Consider the following 16,499-nt stretch of genomic DNA (forward strand, 5'->3'; position numbering starts at 1 on the left):
CTCAGGCCCCCATGCAGGCCCCGCCCCGGCGCGGCTGGAGCAGACTCTCGCGAGACTTAGGGCGGCGGGGCCGCCCCGGGCTCTTGCAATATGGCGGAGGCGGAAGGCGAGAGCTTGGAGTCTTGGCTGAGTGAGTAGTCTCCGGTCTCTTCTGCCTTCCCCGGATCCGCCGTGCTGTCCTTGCGCTCCTCCCGCGACCTCTCCGGGGCTTCGCGGATGCAGGCGCTGCTTGGCAGCCTCCCGCGCCCAGGCCCCGTCCCGCCTCGAGCACCCAGCGTTCACGCCCCTTCGCGAGCGGGGCGCCCTGTCCCCCCACTCCCCTGGCTGCGTCGCGTCCTCCCGCTGCCGCGCGCGCCGGCTGACAAGGGACTGCGGGTTCTGGAAGAGCGACGGCCAAGTTCGGGCTGACGTGCCTTGGCGCTTTGGGGGCTGGTGGTGGGGCGGCGCCCAGCCTGGTTTCGGGGTGCCCCTGTGTCCTCGTCCCCGCCCCCGTGTCCTCTGTCGTGGGTCTGAAGCTCCCGGAACGGCGAGTGCAGCAGCCCATGGGCACGGTCGGCTGTCTCAGAACTGGCAGAGCTGGGGCGCGGTTGGGGACCCCTCTGCTGGCGCCGCTGCCCGGGGCACGCGTCTGGATCTGTGTGGCCCCGCAGCCTTGCAGTAACGGCCAGCTCACCCTGTTAAGATGACAATGTGGGGTTTCCTTGCTTGCAGTCTGTTCATGGCTCAGTGTCTCCTGCCGGAGCTCGGGGAGCTCTAAGATGCACAGACTCAGACGCTGCCTTGGGCTGGGCTGCGCTGTGCTGAGCTGGGTATTGAGTCGAGGCTTCATGGTTTTCCTGAGAAACCCCCAACAGGCGGTGGAGTCTGGCCTTGAAGTGAGATTGCAGTTGTCAGATGTGCATGTGCAGGTAGTGATGGGCATGGCCCCTCCTAGCCGCCCGCGGGCCTCCTTTAAGTTCATTTTCCCCTGGGCGGGTGGGGGCAGGCACTTGGTGAGATGCCCCTTGGCATTGTGTCCCTGTGCCCTGACTTACTGCTTCCTGTGCCTGCTGCTCATGTGGGCAGACCCAGGTGGACTTCTAGGCCCCTGGTTTCAGCTTGGCCCAGCCCTGGCCATGGCAGGCATTTTGGGAGTGAGCCGCCCAGCTGGGTACACCTCAGTGGAATTAGTGGCAGTCACGGGTGTCTGGGGGGCAGTTGGGAGTCGTAGATTAGGGAGTCAGCTGTCCCAAGTGGGAGCTGACATGGGTGTTGGTGAGGGGTCTGGGGAGCAGGTGGCAACCCCAGGCTGACCTTCAAACTTTATCCATTAAAGTCACATCTGAACACTACTAAGATTTCTTCCAACTCTGCCCTCTGTCTACCCTCTTAACTCTAAGATCGCATGGTATAAACTGTGTTAATAGGTGACCCAGTGCTGGGGACTGGGTACCGTCTTAGCCCACACTGTGTCCCCCGGGCTTGCCTCTACTGTTGCAGCTTGGCCCGGTACCAGATCTCGGGTCCCTGCTTGCTTGCTTGCTTGTTTTTTCTTTTCTTTTTTTTTTTTTTAAGATTTAAAAGTTTTTATTGGAACGACAGATTTACAGAGAGGAGACAAAGATCTTCCATCCGCTGGTTCACTCCCCAGATGGCTGCACTGGCTGGAGCTGAGCCAGTTTGAAGCCAGGGGTTTCTTGCAGGTCTCCCACAATGGTGCAGGATCCCAAGGCTTTGGACCATCCTAAGTTGCCTTTCCAGGCTACAAGCGGGGAGCTGGAAGGAAAGTGGAGCAGTGGGACTGGAGCCATCAGCTGTGTGGTATTCTTGTGCTGGCAGGTGGAGGATTAGTCTGTTGAGCCTCCCGCCAGCCCCTCAGTTCTGCATTCTGCTCTTAGAAGAGCATTTACTTACTCAGGTCCCCTGCTGCCAAGCCAAGCTCGCATCCCACCAACCCCCACTGCTGCTCTCCACCTTTGCTCAGCTAAGGTGGCTTTTTCCTGGGCCCCCGTAGTTGACCTTGGAGCTCTCCAAAGCCCTGTCGCTGTTGGAGTGTGGCAAGCACCTGCTTTGGGGGTGGGAGAGGAGAACATGCCTCCACGTTGCAGCCTGTGCTTTGGCATTCCTGGCTAGTAAGCTGGAGCCAGAAGTGCTGAGATGCAAAGCCCATCCCTGGGAAAGTGGCTATAGGGGATGGGAGAGGAATGGCGAGGAAAGAGCTCTCAGGATAGGCCTGGAGGGGTGGGCAGCACTGGCCCAGCAAGTCCTGGGCCGTGATGTCGAAGGAGAACCAAGCTGTTGGGGCAGCAGCGGGCAGGAGTGGGCAGCTCCTGTAGGGGCATGGTGGGAGGTGAGGCGGGGCCTGCAGCTAGGGCTGGCCATGACACTGACCGACTGACCGTAGCACTAGGGAAGCCAGGAAGGGGCCCCGAGTTTGTGTTCTGATTCTTGGTACTGGTTAGTGCTGATTGGCTGACTGACTTTGTGTAGATGGTTTGTATCTTCAACTTTGAGCCAGGAGGACGTGACCTTAGAAGGATCTAGGCGTGACCCTGTGGGGCCTGGCTGCTGCTTGTCTGTGGGTGCCTGCCAGAGACTGGGGCCTGGCATTCTCTGCTTGAAGCCCCTGGTGCTACAGATGGTCCTCAACGCCCTTTCCAGGCCGCCATCTCAGCGCCTGTCTCCTGGGACCTCTGCTGCTGTCAGAGTTGGGGACATCAGTGCTGTCCCTGTCACCACATGACGTGCTGGGGTCTCCTGAGAGTCAAGGGAAGGAGAAGGAATTGAGCAGAAAATGAGAGCAGGAAATAGAAGCCACGAGTCAGGGCACAGCTGGGAGGGGCTCCTGCGGAGCTCTGGGGTCACCAGCAGGCCAGCTGTGTCCCTCGGGACACCCTCAGCTTCTGCTGGAGAGGCAGTGGGCAGGTGGTGGGGAGCCTGGCAGGGGAGAGTTGCTCAGAGTAAACCCCGGAGGTGTCTCCCCAGTCCCATGGGTGGGTGAGCAGGCTTGGATCACTGTGGGAGAAGCTTGGAAGTGGAGCTGAAACCGAGCTCTGCGCTGTGTGAGCTCTCTGGGAACCCGCAGGTGAGGGTGGGCAAGGTGAAAGGAAGTGGGGGTCCGGAGCAGAGAAGGAGGCAGGGGCTTCCTGCCATGGATGTGTGGAGGAGTGGGGTGCACTCTCTGGAAGCTGCTCCCCGGTGCTTAGGGCGTGCGTTGGTGGGCTGGCATGTCTCAGCCAGGAAGTGGTGAGGGTTCTCAGAATAGCGCTGGGGGCGGCCGTGGCTCCCTAGAGCCTGGAGCTTGTATAGCCTGCAGCTTGTAGAGATTCATTACAAAGGCGCACCCACAGAGGAGGGCATCGCGGGCAGCTGATGAGGGGTTCAGGCTCCTGGGCAGCACAGAGCTCACTATGATACTCTTTATCATTTTTTTTTTTTAAGATTTACTGATTTTTATTTCAGGCCCAGCATGATAGCCTAGTGGCTAAAGTTCTCGCCTTGCATACCCCGGGATCCCATATTGGTACCAGTTCTAATCCTGGCAACCCTGCTTCCCCTCCAGCTCCCTGCTTGCAGCCTGGAAAAGCAGTTGAGGATGGCCCAAAGCCCTGGGACCCTGCACCCATGTGAGAGATCTGGAAAAAGCTCCTGGCTCCTGGCTTCAGACTGGCTCAGCACCGGCTGTTGTGGCCTCTTGGGTAGTGAATCAACAGACAGAAGATCTTCCTCTCTGATTTTGGATTAAAATAAAATTTTTTAAAAGATTTATTTCATTGCAAAGTCAGATAGACAGAGAGGAGAGACAGAGAGGAAGATCCTCCGTCTGATGATCCACCCTCACCAAAGTGACCACAACGGCCATGCTGATCCGAAGCCAGGAACTTCCTCCAGGTCTCCCACGTGGGTGCAGGGTCCCAAGGCTTTGGGCCATCCTCTGCTGCTTTCCCAGGCCACAAGCAGGAAGCTGGATGGGAAGTGGAACTGCCGGGATTAGAACTGGTGCCAATATGGGATCCTGGTGAATGCAAGGTGAGGACCTCAGCTGCTAGGCCACCGTGCTGGGCCTGATTGAAAAAAAAAAGAGTTACTGATTCTTATTTTAAAGGCAAAATTAAAGAGGGAAGGAGAAACAGCTTTTCTGTGCACTGCTTCACAATAGTCAGGGCTGGGGCTGCAGAAGAGCCAAGCACTTGTACTGTCCTCCACTGCTCTTCCAGGCCACTAGCAGGAAGCAGGATGGGAAGCAGAGCAGCTGGGACTGAATCATGGTGCTCATGTAGGATGCTGCTGGCACAGGTGGCTGCGCCGCCATGCTTGGCCCCAGTGGCCCTCCTAATGGGATTGCCCCGCGTATCTTGCTGAGTGGCTTTTTGGGTAATTAACCGCCCTTCCCGCCCACCGCGGCTCCTTCCTCTAAATGTGGCCTTACCATCAGGAGCCTCTCTTTGCAGCGGGGCACTGCCCGCAGGCCCAGCCCCGCACTGGGAGGGCTCCGCTCGGACCGGGCCTGTTCCGGGCAGGGGGAGAAGGTCTAGTCCTGACAATTGCGGTCACCCAGCTAGTGATTTTTTTTTTTTAAGAAAAATGTTTTACCAACTTAATGATTTATGTGAAAGGCAGAGCGACAGAGAAGGGAGAGATAGGAGACATCTTCTGTCCGTTGATTCTTTCCCAAAATGTCACAGCAGCAAGCGCTAGGATGGGTGGAAGCCATGAATCAGGGCTCCATCAGGGTCTCCCACTTGGGTGGTCAGGGCCATCTTTTGCCTTCTCAGGCACATTCAAGGGAGCTGGATTGGATTCGGAGTGGACCAGTCAGAATGTATACTATTGCTCCGAAGTGATGCTGGTATTGCAAACAGCCTCTTAACTTGCTGTGCCACAACTGTGGCCCCAACTGGTGATTTCTAAAGTTAGGAAAACTCCCATTGTCATGAAAGTTAGAATTTTTTTTTTTTTAAGATTCATTTTATTTTCATTACAAAGTCAGATGTACAGAGAGGAGGAGAGATAGAGAGGAAGACCTTCCATCCGATGATTAACTCCCCAAGTGAGCGCAACACGATCTGAAGCCAGGAGCCAAGAACTTCTCCAGGTCTCCCACGCGGGTACAGGGTCCTAAGGCTTCGGGCCATCCTCGACTGTTTTCCCAGGCCACAAGCATGGAGCTGGATGGGAAGCAGGTTGGCCGGGATTAGAACCAGCAACCATATGGGATCCCCGTGCGTTCAAGGCAAGGACTTAAGCCACTAGGCCACGCTGCCGGGCCCGAAAATTAGAATTCTTAAAGTCCCACCAGAGTCCCTGCAGGAGGGGCTCTCTGCTGTGGCCTGCGAAGGAATAAAGAGCAGCAGGAGTGTGCGTGCTCTGGGCTGGGCGGGGTGGGGCAGCCGACTCACACACTCAGTCACCCTCACCTGGACCACCCTGGGGAGCAGGAAGAAGCCCCAGAGCAAGTGTTAGAGGAGAGACTGTGTTTAGCATGGTGAACCCTCGGGGACTACCGAGGTCACTTCTACACTTGTCTTTGCACATGATTACGGATGGGCATTTGGACCACACAGTTAAAACTCGTTTGTCTCCTGGCCAGCATTGTGGTGTGGCAGCTAAAGCCACTGACTGGTTCACTGACATCCACATGGGCACTGGTTCAAGTCCTCAAAGTGCTCCATTTCTGATCCAGCTCCCAGCTTTGTCCTGGCTGTTGTGACCATATGGGAAGTGAACCAGTGGCTGGAAGACCTCGTCTCTGTGACTCTGCCTTTCAAAAAACTCCTGCCTTTCAAAAATGCTTCTGTGCTTCACAGTGGAGTGCCTTGGTCTGCTAGCCGGTTCTTGGTTCCAGCTTCCTGATGAGGCAGACCCTAGGAGGCAATAATGATAATTGAAGTAATTGGGTCCTGCCACCCACAGGGGAGACCTGGTTGAGGGCCCAGCGTCGACCCAGCTGTAGCCCAGCCAGCTGTAGCAGACATTAGGAATGAGCCAGCAGCCGGGAGCTCTGTGCGTTTCCAAACAGAACTTGAGCGTGCTGAATCCTGAGGCCAGGGCTGTGGGTTTTTGGTTTGTTTTTTTAAAGATTTATTTTTATTACAAAGTCAGATATATAGAGAGGAGGAGAGACGGAGATCTTCCGTCCGATGATTCACTCCCCAAGTGACCACAATGGCTGGAGCTGAGCCGATCCGAAGCTAATCTGAAGCCAGGAGTTCTTCCAGGTCTCCCATGCGGGTACAGGGTCCCAAGGCTTTGGGCTGTCCTGGCCTGCTTTCCCAGGCCACAAGCAGGGAGCTCGATGGGAAGCAGGGCCGCCGGGACTAGAACCGGTGACCATATGGGATGTGCTCAAGGCGAAGACCTTAACTACTACGCTATCACACTGGACCCAAGATTTACTTATTTTTATCGCAATGTCAGATATATGTAGAGAGGAGGAGAGACAGAAAGGAAGATCTTCCATCTGATGATGCACTCCTCAAATGACCGCAATGGCCAGAGCTGAGCCAATCTGAAACCAGGAGCGGGGAACTTCGTCCGGATCTCCCACACAGGTACAGGATCCCAAGGCTTTGGGCTTTTCTCTACTGCTTTACCAGGCCACAAGTGGGGAGCTGGATGAGAAGCAGGGCTGCCGGGACTAGAACCGGTGCCAATATGGAATCCCGTTGTGTTCAAGGTGAGGACTTTAGCCACTAGGATACTGTGCCAGGCTTGCCAGGGTTGTTTTTGCAGTCCCTCGATGAGACGATGAGACTGACACCTCCACTGCTCAGCAGGGTTCCGAAAATGGGGCCCTGCAGTTCCCAAAACATTTCACACACCAAGGAGAGGTGGGTTTTGGAAAATCTCTGAAGGGTCTGTATCTGTATGTTCGAGGGTTGTGAGTCCAGGAAAATCATTAGATCTGGCTCTGCCAGGGCAGTGACAGGTGGGACTCATCATTCAGTAAATGGGAAGCAGGCTGATGTATAAGGTGACAGTTCTGAAAGGTTCACAGATGATGCTGTAAACACCCAGTTGGTCTTTGGCAGAAAAAAACTTCCCTTGTAGCCAACCTGACTCCAGCTTCTTTTTTTAGTTTGAAAGGTGGAGTTGTGGAGAGGGAGAGACAGAGACCGTCTGTCTGCTGGTTCACTCCTTCCACCCTCCAGTGGTTGTCACAGCTGGGCTGGGTCAGGCAGGAGCCTGAACTCCATTCGGGGCTTTCTGTGTGGGTACGGAGCCCAAGGGCTTGGGCCTCCTTCCAGTGAGCTCCCAAGTGCCTTCACAGAGAACTGGGTTGGAAGTGGAATAGCCTGGACTCAATCCTACATCTGAATGGGATGCCAGCCAGCATCAGATAGCTGTTTAACTTGTACCCTGTGCCACTGCCCCACGCCTTGTCTTTTTTTTTTTTTTTTTTAAGATTTATTTATTTGAAAGATGTTTTCCATCTGCTGGTTCATTCAGCCCAATGCCCAGAGCAATGGAGCTGAGCCAGGCCACAGCCAGGAACCAGGAACACCATCAAAATGTCCCATGTGTATGGCGGAGACTCAGGCACCTGGGCCATCTTCCCACGTGCTTTACAGGGAGCTGCAGCAAAAATAGAGCAGTGGGTCTGGCACGATGACTCAGTGGCTAAATCCTTGCCTCGCCAGCATATGGGTGCCAGTTCATATCCTGGCTCCTCCGCTTCTCATCCAGCTCCCTGCTTGTGGTCAGGGAAAGCAGTAGATGGAGATGGCCCAAAGCCCTTAAGACCCTACACCCACATGGAGACCTGCGAGAAGTTCGTGGCTCCTGGTTTTGGGTCAGCTCACTCCGGCCATTGTGGGAGTGAATCCTCTCTGGCTCTCCTTCTCTCTGTAAACTTGATCTGCCTTTCCAATAAAGAAAAGTCTTAAAATAATAATAAAAAAAAATAGAACAGTGGGATGGATGTAGTTGCATAGTGGGTGCAGCCGCCTGCGACTCCAGCTCCCTGCTGCTGGTCTGGGAAAAGCAGCAGAAGATAGTCCACGTGCCTGAGTACCTGTTTTCTCCCTGCCACTCTGTGAGAGCAGGAAGAAGCCCCTGGCTTCAGATCTTTCTCCCTATGTGTGTAACTTTTTCAAATAAGTGATGTGGGGGGGCTGGCATTGTGGCCTAGATGGCAAAACTGTCACCTGCAGCACTAGTTTCCCCGTGGTACTATTCACGTCCTGGCTGCGTCACCTGTGACCCAGCTCTACTGATGTGCCTGAGCACACAGTGGGAGATGGGGAAGAAACTCCTGGCGTGGGACCAGTGCAGCACTGGTGGGTGGGGTCGTTTGGGGCGTGGCCCAGCAGAGGGAAGAGCTCTGCATCTTCCTCTTTCTGTGGCTCTGGGTAAGGCGGCGCAGAGGGCCTGGCAGCTTTCCCAGGGCTTGTCTCTCGGAGCCCTGGCACCGGCCTTGGTTCTCCCTACTTGGGTCACGCCTGGCTCATTTTCTGTCATTAGAGTTACATGTGTTTATATAATGGTGTGTTTCATGTTGGTCTGCCACTGTCACTGAACCCACACTGTGGCTTGGCCATTGTGTGCGGTGACGTCATGGAGCGTGCTCACACAGCTGGCTGCTGCAGCAGGCCCTCTGCTGTGGCTGCAGCGTAGGCATTTGTACCGTGCTCGCTTTGATTCTCCTCTAAGGTCCCCATGGCTACAAGGCTTTTCGGCAATTCTGACTGTCACAAAGCTGGATAGGAAATAGAATTTGCACTGGACTGAGCTCTGGAACCTTTTCCGTTAGAGAAGAAATTTTGGGAAAAAAAATTTTGGAATGAGGGGAAAGTTATGATTTTTTTTTAAAGATTTTTATTATTATTTTTTATTGGAAAGGCAGATATACAGAGAGGAGAGACAGAGAGGAAGATCTTCCGTCCGATGATTCACTCCCCAAGTGAGCGCAACGGCCGATGCTATGCCGGTCCGAAGCCAGGAGCCTCTTCCGGGTCTCCCACACGGGTGCAGGGTCCCAAAGCTTTGGGCCGTCCTCGACTGCTTTCCCAGGCCACAAGCAGGGAGCTGGAAGGGAAGCGGGGCCACCGGGGTTAGAACCTGCGCCCATATGGGATCCCAGGAGTGCAAGGCGAGGACCTTAACCACTGTGCCACCGCGCCGGGCCCGAAAGTTGTAAGAGAGAATGGGAGAGAGAGAATTTTCCATCTGCTGGCTTACCTACCAAGTGGCTGCAACAGTGAGGGGGGGGCCAGGGCAAAGCCTCGACTCACGAGCTTCATCCAGGTCTCCCACACGGGTGCAGGGCCCGAGCACTGGAGCCAGCTTCCACTGACCTCCCAGGCCATTAGCAGGATGCTGGGACACAAACCAGAGCCCATACGGAATGCCAGTGTCACAGGCAGTGGCTCTACGGGCTATGCCACATTGCTGTCCCTGGAAGCAAGCTTTTAGTACCTAGAAACTGAGGAAAACTGCGATTTTTGTCTTTGCCATTCGTAACACTTGACCTCCTCTTTGTTGTGATCCAAGATAAAGCCACCAATCCTTCCAACCGCCAGGAAGACTGGGAATACATCATCGGCTTCTGTGATCAGATCAACAAAGAACTCGAAGGGTGAGCGTGGGTGTCAGTTGGCCAAGCAGGATGAGGCAGGAGGCTCCGGGACCGACGATGACTGTGGTCTCCTGTCCCCCAGGCCACAGATCGCTGTCCGACTGCTGGCGCACAAGATCCAGTCTCCACAGGAATGGGAAGCGGTGCAGGCACTGACAGTAGGTCCCTGGTCACCAGAGGGAACCCGGGGCCTCCCCTGCCGGGCGTGCCTTGGCCGTTCATTGGGTTTAGCAGTGCAGAGAACAAGCCAGCGGGAGGGCTTACCACATGGTCAGTTGGCCGCCCTGCAGTGGGGCCACTGTGCTTGGGACTGTCGTGCCAGGTCACACCCCAGGCCTGCCCCCCATGTGTCCCTCTGTGTGGCTGCAGGTGCTGGAGGCGTGCATGAAGAACTGTGGGAGGAGACTCCATAATGAAGTGGGGAAATTCCGCTTTCTGAACGAGTTAATCAAAGTCGTCTCCCCAAAGGTCAGTCAGCAGAGGTTCCCTCACCTCTAGGGACGCCTCTGGGACCCCCTGTCGCTGTTTACTTTCCTGTCCTCACAGAACTAGTTCCTGGAGGTATCAGGATGACTAGACAGGCACGTGACCAGGCCACCATCTCCAGTGGGCCGCAGCCTAAGTGGAGAGGTGACACCAGAGGCTGGGTGCAGGCCCAGGGAAAGGGCTGGTCGTGTGTGGGGGGAGGAATCAAGGTTCTTGGCACCTTGCCAGGACGGGGGTATCAGGAGCTGGCCTCCATCACTACTCCATTGCTCAGAAAATGGCCACCTTCATGCCACTGTCATTGCTCAGGGCACCCGGTTTCAGCACCATCAGCTTTGTCTCTTGAAGATTCTCTCAAATGCTGGCAGAGTGCAGTCACCCTGCCCGATCGTGCACGTGAGCAATGCTCAGGGCTGGCTGCTAGCTGCAGGCTGTGCAGGTGGAGACAGCCATGGCACGAGGGCAGTGCCCTCCCCTGGCTCACCTGTACCCATTTTCCTCCACATTTACACTCATCTCTTTGAGTCAGCACCCAGTACCCAGGAGAACCAGGGCAGGGCCGGGAACCAGCCTGGTCACCCTGTGACTGGCAGGACCCAAGTTCCCGAACCATCCTCTGCCTCCCCCGTGCAGTAGCAGGGACTCCAGATGGCAGCAGAGCTCCGTGTACCACAGCACCTGCTGGGCGTTGGCCCTGGGGACGGCGTGCCATCTCTGCCTGCCAGCTGCAGTTACTAGGTTCTTCCGCTTCCTTTTGCCTCTTAGTACCTGGGGGACAGGGTGTCCGAGAAAGTGAAGAGCAAGGTCATCGAGCTGCTGTACAGCTGGACACTGGCACTGCCAGAGGAAGCAAAGATCAAGGATGCCTACCACATGCTGAAGAGACAGGGTACGTGTGCGCCTGGCCACAGCCACAACAGCTGGGCAAGGCAAGGCAGAAAGGGAAGCTTGGGCTCCTCTTCCTGTCGGGAAGAGACTTGTCCAGCAGGCGAGCAGCCTGCTGCCTGCCGCCCCCTGCATGTCTTCATCCCTGGGCTCTGGGCTGTGGGCTGCGCGGAGGGCGACAAGACAGGCTGAGCGCATGTGCACCTGCTGTCCCCTTTCAGGCATCGTGCAGTCTGACCCCGCCGTCCCTGTGGACAGGACGCTGATCCCTTCCCCTCCACCTCGTCCCAAAAACCCCGTTTTTGATGATGAGGAGAAATCCAAGGTACCGTGCGTCATGGGTGTGAGGCCGAGTCCCAGGCAGCGGTAGCAGTGGCCCGGTCAGGGCGAGGCACATTTCCCTGTGGCCTCCTGACCAGGTGCGTGCCGCTGCCTTGCCTCCTTACCCTTGAACTCCTCTAGCTTTTAGCCAAGCTACTGAAAAGCAAAAATCCAGATGACCTGCAAGAGGCCAACAAGCTCATCAAGTCCATGGTGAAGGAAGTGAGTGGGCCCCTTGTTCTGTGGGCAGTGTCGTAACTGTGAAGCACCCCTGGGTGTTTAGGCCCGTCTTGTTCTCCCTGTCGCCAGCCCTCCCCTGAGAGGCCAAGGATTAGACACCTTAGACCTTCCCGAGGGTGGAACAGACATCGGGGCCAGGGCTGCTGGGCTTGAGGCAGCTACCAGGGAGGGCCCGCTGAGCTGTCCCGGGTCTCGGGGTGCACAGGACGAGGCGCGAATGCAGAAGGTGACCAAGCGGCTGCACACTCTGGAGGAGGTGAACAACAATGTGAAGCTGCTGCACGAAATGCTACTGCATTACAGCCCCGAGGACTCCTCGGAGGGGGACAGAGAGCTCATGAAGGTGGGTGCCTGCGTCAGGAGCCAGCAGCTCATCCAGCGACTCGGACACGGGTGAAGAGGGGGCGACCTTCCCCTGTTACGTGAGACGGCCACTGCACGCAAGTCCGTGTCATCCTGGCTCTGACTGTCCTCACTGCCTTGGGGACATCGGAGCCCTGATGCTGCTGGCAGTGTGTGAGGTGCGTGCAGGCCCAGGAGGCCCTTCCGTCCACACAGACGCCCTGGGTGACCTGGCTCTGTCTCCTGCTCCATAGGACCAGCTGGGGCAGCACCCACCCACCTGTATTCTGCACTTGATAGCCAACTCCGATGCCATCCGAAGCCCCTAGTTGGGGATTTTACAACTGGGTCTCTTCTAGGAACTGTTTGATCGGTGTGAGAACAAGAGACGGACACTATTTAAACTAGCCAGCGAGACAGAGGACAATGACAACAGCTTGGGTGAGTGAATAAAGAATAGTTGGCACGAGCTAGGAATTGTATTGAGTGGGCACAGCCAGTGTGAGGCATCTGTCTCTTCTGTCCCAGGGGACATCCTGCAGGCCAGTGACAACCTCTCCCGGGTCATCAGCTCTTACAAGAGAGTCATGGAGGGGCAGGCCATCAATGGGGAGCTGACTGGCCTCACCCTGCCTGACAGCGAAGGTATCTGTGGGAATTCCTGTCCTGGGCTCTTCTGAAGCAGGGAGCTGGGGTGCAGGTAGCCATGGGGTACCCCACAGGGCCTGAGCAAGTGCTGCTGCAGCATCCAGGAGCTGCAGCTGGAATGGCCCTGCCTGCCCTTCCCAGCTGGCTTTCTAGTGTGCCCTGGCAGAAGTGCCACTGGGTCAGGCCAACACTTGGAGCCTTGGTTGCTACAGCTGGGGGCTTGACTCCTGTCCTTTCCATCAACTTGCCCAGGAAACAGCCAGCCCAGCAGCCAGGGCACGCTCATCGACCTCACGGAGCTCGAGACGCCTAGCAGTGCCTCCTCTGTGCCAGCCCCGGCTCCTGCGCCCCCCGCCTCAGGCATCCCCATCCTCCCCCCACCTCCCCAGCCCTCAGGTCCTCCACGCAGCCGCTCTTCCAGCCAAGCTGAGGTGCCCCCGGGGCCCAGCGGCACGAGCAACGCCCTTTCCCTGCTGGATGAGGAGCTGCTCAGCTTGGGTATGTCCTGAGGGAGGCTGAGGGGCGCATCGAGGCAGAAGGCTGCGGGAGTGGGACCGTGGAAGGCCGCCCTTTGGTGGACGCCAAGGGGCTTCCTGGTACTAACTGCTCCTCCTGGGCTGCTCCAGCTCTCCCGGGAGGGCGGAAAGGGATTCCTTGCTTTCTCTGAGCTGGCTGGACACTCCCAACACCCTTGCCCAGTGGGGTCCGTGGTCATGGGACCCACCTTAGCTCAGAGGGACTGCAGCGTTGCTTCTGTTCTCAGGCCTCGCTGATCCAGCCCCCAGCGCTCCTGTCACAGAGTCAGCTGGAAAAACCCAGTGGCACCTGTTCCAGGTAAGGCAGCCAGTGTCACACCACAGGCCTTGAATCCTCCCTTCCTGATGGTCCCTGCTGGTGTCCCCAGCCCTTGGCCCACTCCAGAGCACCTGGACACAAGTGGGAGAGGGGAGCTGGCAGTGCTGGCTCTGAACGCCTGTCCTTGCCCACAGAGTGAACAGCAGGACCTGGACTTCTTCAGCCCCAGGCCAGTCCCGGGCCCCCACAGCTCCCCAGAGGGGCCTGTGCTCCCGCCCTCAGTCCCCACCACCAGCTCTCCCTTCGCTGCTTCTGGGCTCCCAGCCAGTGTTCCTGCCCCTGGCGCAGCCTGCTTGTTCTCCACTGAACTGGACCCAGCTTTGGCTGTGAAGATGGAGCCACCAGCCCTCGGGTGCCAGGGTGTGGCACCAGGTGACACTGCCCTACACCACCTGGATACCCTGGACCAGCTGCTGGAAGAAGCCAAAGTGTAAAATGAGTGGGAGAAAGGTGGGGTTGCCAGTGGTTGGGCCTGGTTAGGGCGGAGCCCGAGGTCAGGCTTGATCAGGTGTGTGGGCACTGAGGGCCAGCTCTGGCCTGGGCCCAGCTCTCACCTGTTGTCCTTTCGGCCTCACAGGACCTCGGGCTGGGTGAAACCCAGCTCCTGCTTCTCCCCGAGGGCTGCAGCTTCCCCCCTGGTCCCCAATACCCCCTCAGCCAAGCCTTTCTTGCCGTTCTCCACGGGTCCCAGCAGCCCTCTCTTGCAGCCACTGGCCTTCCAGTCTCAAGGCAGCCCTACGAAAGGACCCGAGCTCTCCCTGGCCAGTGTCCATGTGCCCCTGGAATCCATCAAGCCTAGTAGGTGTAGGAGGGAGGCTTGAGCTGGGGAGGGAGGCGTGGGGTCCGGGCAGATCCATCGGTGGAGGTCAGCTGCTGGCCTGCTCTCAGCTTTTGCTGCCAGTGGCTGTGGGTCTGTGGGCGCCTCCTGACAGGACAGGGCCTTTCCCACGCTCCACGGGGAATGATGCTCTTACCAAGGCCAGAGTGTAGCCTCAGCCTTCTCCCTGCTTGGCTACAGTGAGCGCCCCCCAGGCTGTCGGGTACTTTAGCTCTCTTCTTTCACACCCACATGCCTTCTTGCAGGCAGTGCCCTTCCTGTGACAGCTTATGATAAAAATGGCTTCCGCATCCTCTTCCACTTTGCCAAGGAATGTCCCCCGGGACGGCCTGACGTGCTGGTGGTGGTGGTGTCCATGCTGAACACGGCTCCGTTGCCCATCAGGAGCATCGTGCTGCAGGCTGCCGTGCCCAAGGTACTCCAGCGCTACCCCGAATCCACCACAGTGAACTCCCATGGCCAGCAGATGGCAGTGTGCTCACTGTGACCAGACATGGTTCCAAGGGGCCCCTCTGCCAGCTCTGCTCAGCTAGTCTCTCTCACCCCTCAGTCAATGAAAGTGAAGCTGCAGCCGCCCTCTGGGACAGAGCTCTCACCATTCAGTCCAATCCACCCACCTGCAGCCATCACCCAGGTCATGCTGCTGGCCAACCCGCTGAAGGTGAGCAGGGAAGGCGGTGGGGGGACAGCCCAAGGACCCAGACCTAACGTGCCGTGTTAGGTCTGGCAGCAGCAACCCAACATCCCTTTGTTGAGGTTTAAGAGAGGGACTAAGTGTGCGACCAGGTCCATCTTCCTAGCATCAGGGTGTCATCAGGGAAGGGTCTTCCTGCACTGGGCGGGGAGGGCTCTCATCTGTGTCCTCTGTCACAGGAGAAGGTGCGGCTTCGCTACAGACTGATGTTCACGCTTGGGGAACAGCCGAGTACAGAAGTGGGCGAGGTGGACCAGTTCCCTCCTGTGGAGCAGTGGGGGAGCCTATGACTCAGAGGATGCGACCGCCTTTGCTCTAAAGCCAGGAGGGCTTGAGCTGGCCACTTCTCAGTCTAAGGCCATGCTTAGAGCTGCGACTCGCCCAGGACCTGGCTGCTAGGAGGCCAGCGGCTGCTGTGAGAACCTGGCCCCCTAAAAGGACCTGTTCTTATCCACCTGTGTGACTCGAAGTGGCCATGTACCATCAGTGAGCAGCCCTGCCCTGACTGGTCCTGGGAGCACAAGCCCCAGGTTTAAAGTAGGTGTCCTTTTTTTTTTTTTTAACTGGCATTCCCAGTGTCCCAGAGCAAGTCTCTGAAGAGACATGTCACCAAGGGTGGCTTGCAAGGTCCCAGCCCAGCATGCTTTCCCTGCAGGCTCCCACTGTCGCCTTCAGGGAGGGGGAAGCCATGGGCAGCAGTATGCAGGACCAGCCACCAAGAGGCCCACTGGGCTGTGCGCTGTGTCCTATGGACATCTCTGCAGGACCAGAGCCCAGTGTGGTGACATGCCTTGGGACACCTAGTGGACAGGGATGACAGCGGAGGAGAGCCAGTATTTGCCTTTGCCAGAAGCAGGAACTCAGATCCGGCGGAAACAGGCTGTCCTTCTCACTACCTCTTGCTTGGCATGAAATAAACTGCTGTCCTTCCCTTGAAGCTGATAAAAGGGGAACAAGTCCTGCCATCCTCTGCCCTGCTTTGGCCAGTCCTGTCCCCAGGAACATGCGGTGTAGCCCTCAGGTTGGACACCAGCGTGCACAAGTCCAGCATGCTGCACCAGACCTGCATCCTAGCTGCCCAGACTCCCTGCCCTCAGAATCCTGAGGAGCAACTGCGAGACAATGGCTCTGGAGCAACCAGCGGAGGCGGCACCAGAGCCTCTGGCTTCTGCAGGGCTCGTCCCAGCCAGGGCTAGAAGGCAGCTGAAGTGAAGCAGGTAGGCAGGCCCGTCTCAGGTGAAGGATGCTTCTGGGCCACTGATGGCCAGGCCCTCTTGGGCATCCCTGCTGTGCGCCCCCCTCACTCTTCAGCAAGCAGGTTTCACTGCTTTCTTAGGACAGACAGCTCAAAAATGATTCACTTTCACTACTCAAAGGAAAAATGCAAGAACTCTCCAGAGACCGGCTGCAAGCCACGGGAGGACCTGTGAGCCGCCCGTGGAGGGAGGCCTCACGGGAACCCTGGGCATTGATGCATGTGAGTTGTCACTAGAGAGGTCACTGTCCACGGCAGTCAGCTGTACTGGACACGCCAGCTCTGCTGCCTTGCTTTGCTGCATGTGAAATAAAACCATCTTTACTCAGAATCCTCTGGCCCCAGCCACAGCAGCCACTAGATGGGGAGGAGCCCACAC

General features: G+C 57.2%; 1 protein-coding gene across 4 annotated transcripts; it reads left to right on the forward strand.

The window, feature by feature from the left end:
- Positions 1–74: 74 nt before the first annotated feature.
- GGA3 (golgi associated, gamma adaptin ear containing, ARF binding protein 3) lies at positions 75–16,451 on the forward strand. Of its 4 annotated transcripts, none has more exons than XM_040989686.1 (17): positions 75–130; positions 9,472–9,556; positions 9,639–9,714; positions 9,926–10,024; positions 10,808–10,931; positions 11,149–11,252; positions 11,390–11,470; positions 11,694–11,831; positions 12,190–12,271; positions 12,359–12,475; positions 12,731–12,976; positions 13,242–13,312; positions 13,468–13,763; positions 13,911–14,131; positions 14,417–14,586; positions 14,722–14,832; positions 15,045–16,451. In XM_040989686.1, exons 1-17 carry the CDS (start codon positions 91–93, stop codon positions 15,153–15,155), a joined length of 2,172 nt encoding a protein of 723 aa, XP_040845620.1. In that variant the 5' UTR covers positions 75–90; the 3' UTR covers positions 15,156–16,451. The 4 variants fall into 4 exon arrangements, with proteins under 4 accessions (XP_040845620.1, XP_040845621.1, XP_040845622.1 ...); XM_040989689.1 differs by lacking the exon at positions 75–130 and adding an exon at positions 6,508–6,530; XM_040989687.1 differs by lacking the exon at positions 9,926–10,024.
- Positions 16,452–16,499: the final 48 nt, after the last annotated feature.

The sequence above is a fragment of the Ochotona curzoniae genome, unplaced genomic scaffold (genome assembly GCF_017591425.1).
Source record: "Ochotona curzoniae isolate NIBS_2020 unplaced genomic scaffold, NIBS_Ocur_1.0 contig_523, whole genome shotgun sequence".
NCBI lineage: Eukaryota > Metazoa > Chordata > Mammalia > Lagomorpha > Ochotonidae > Ochotona > Ochotona curzoniae.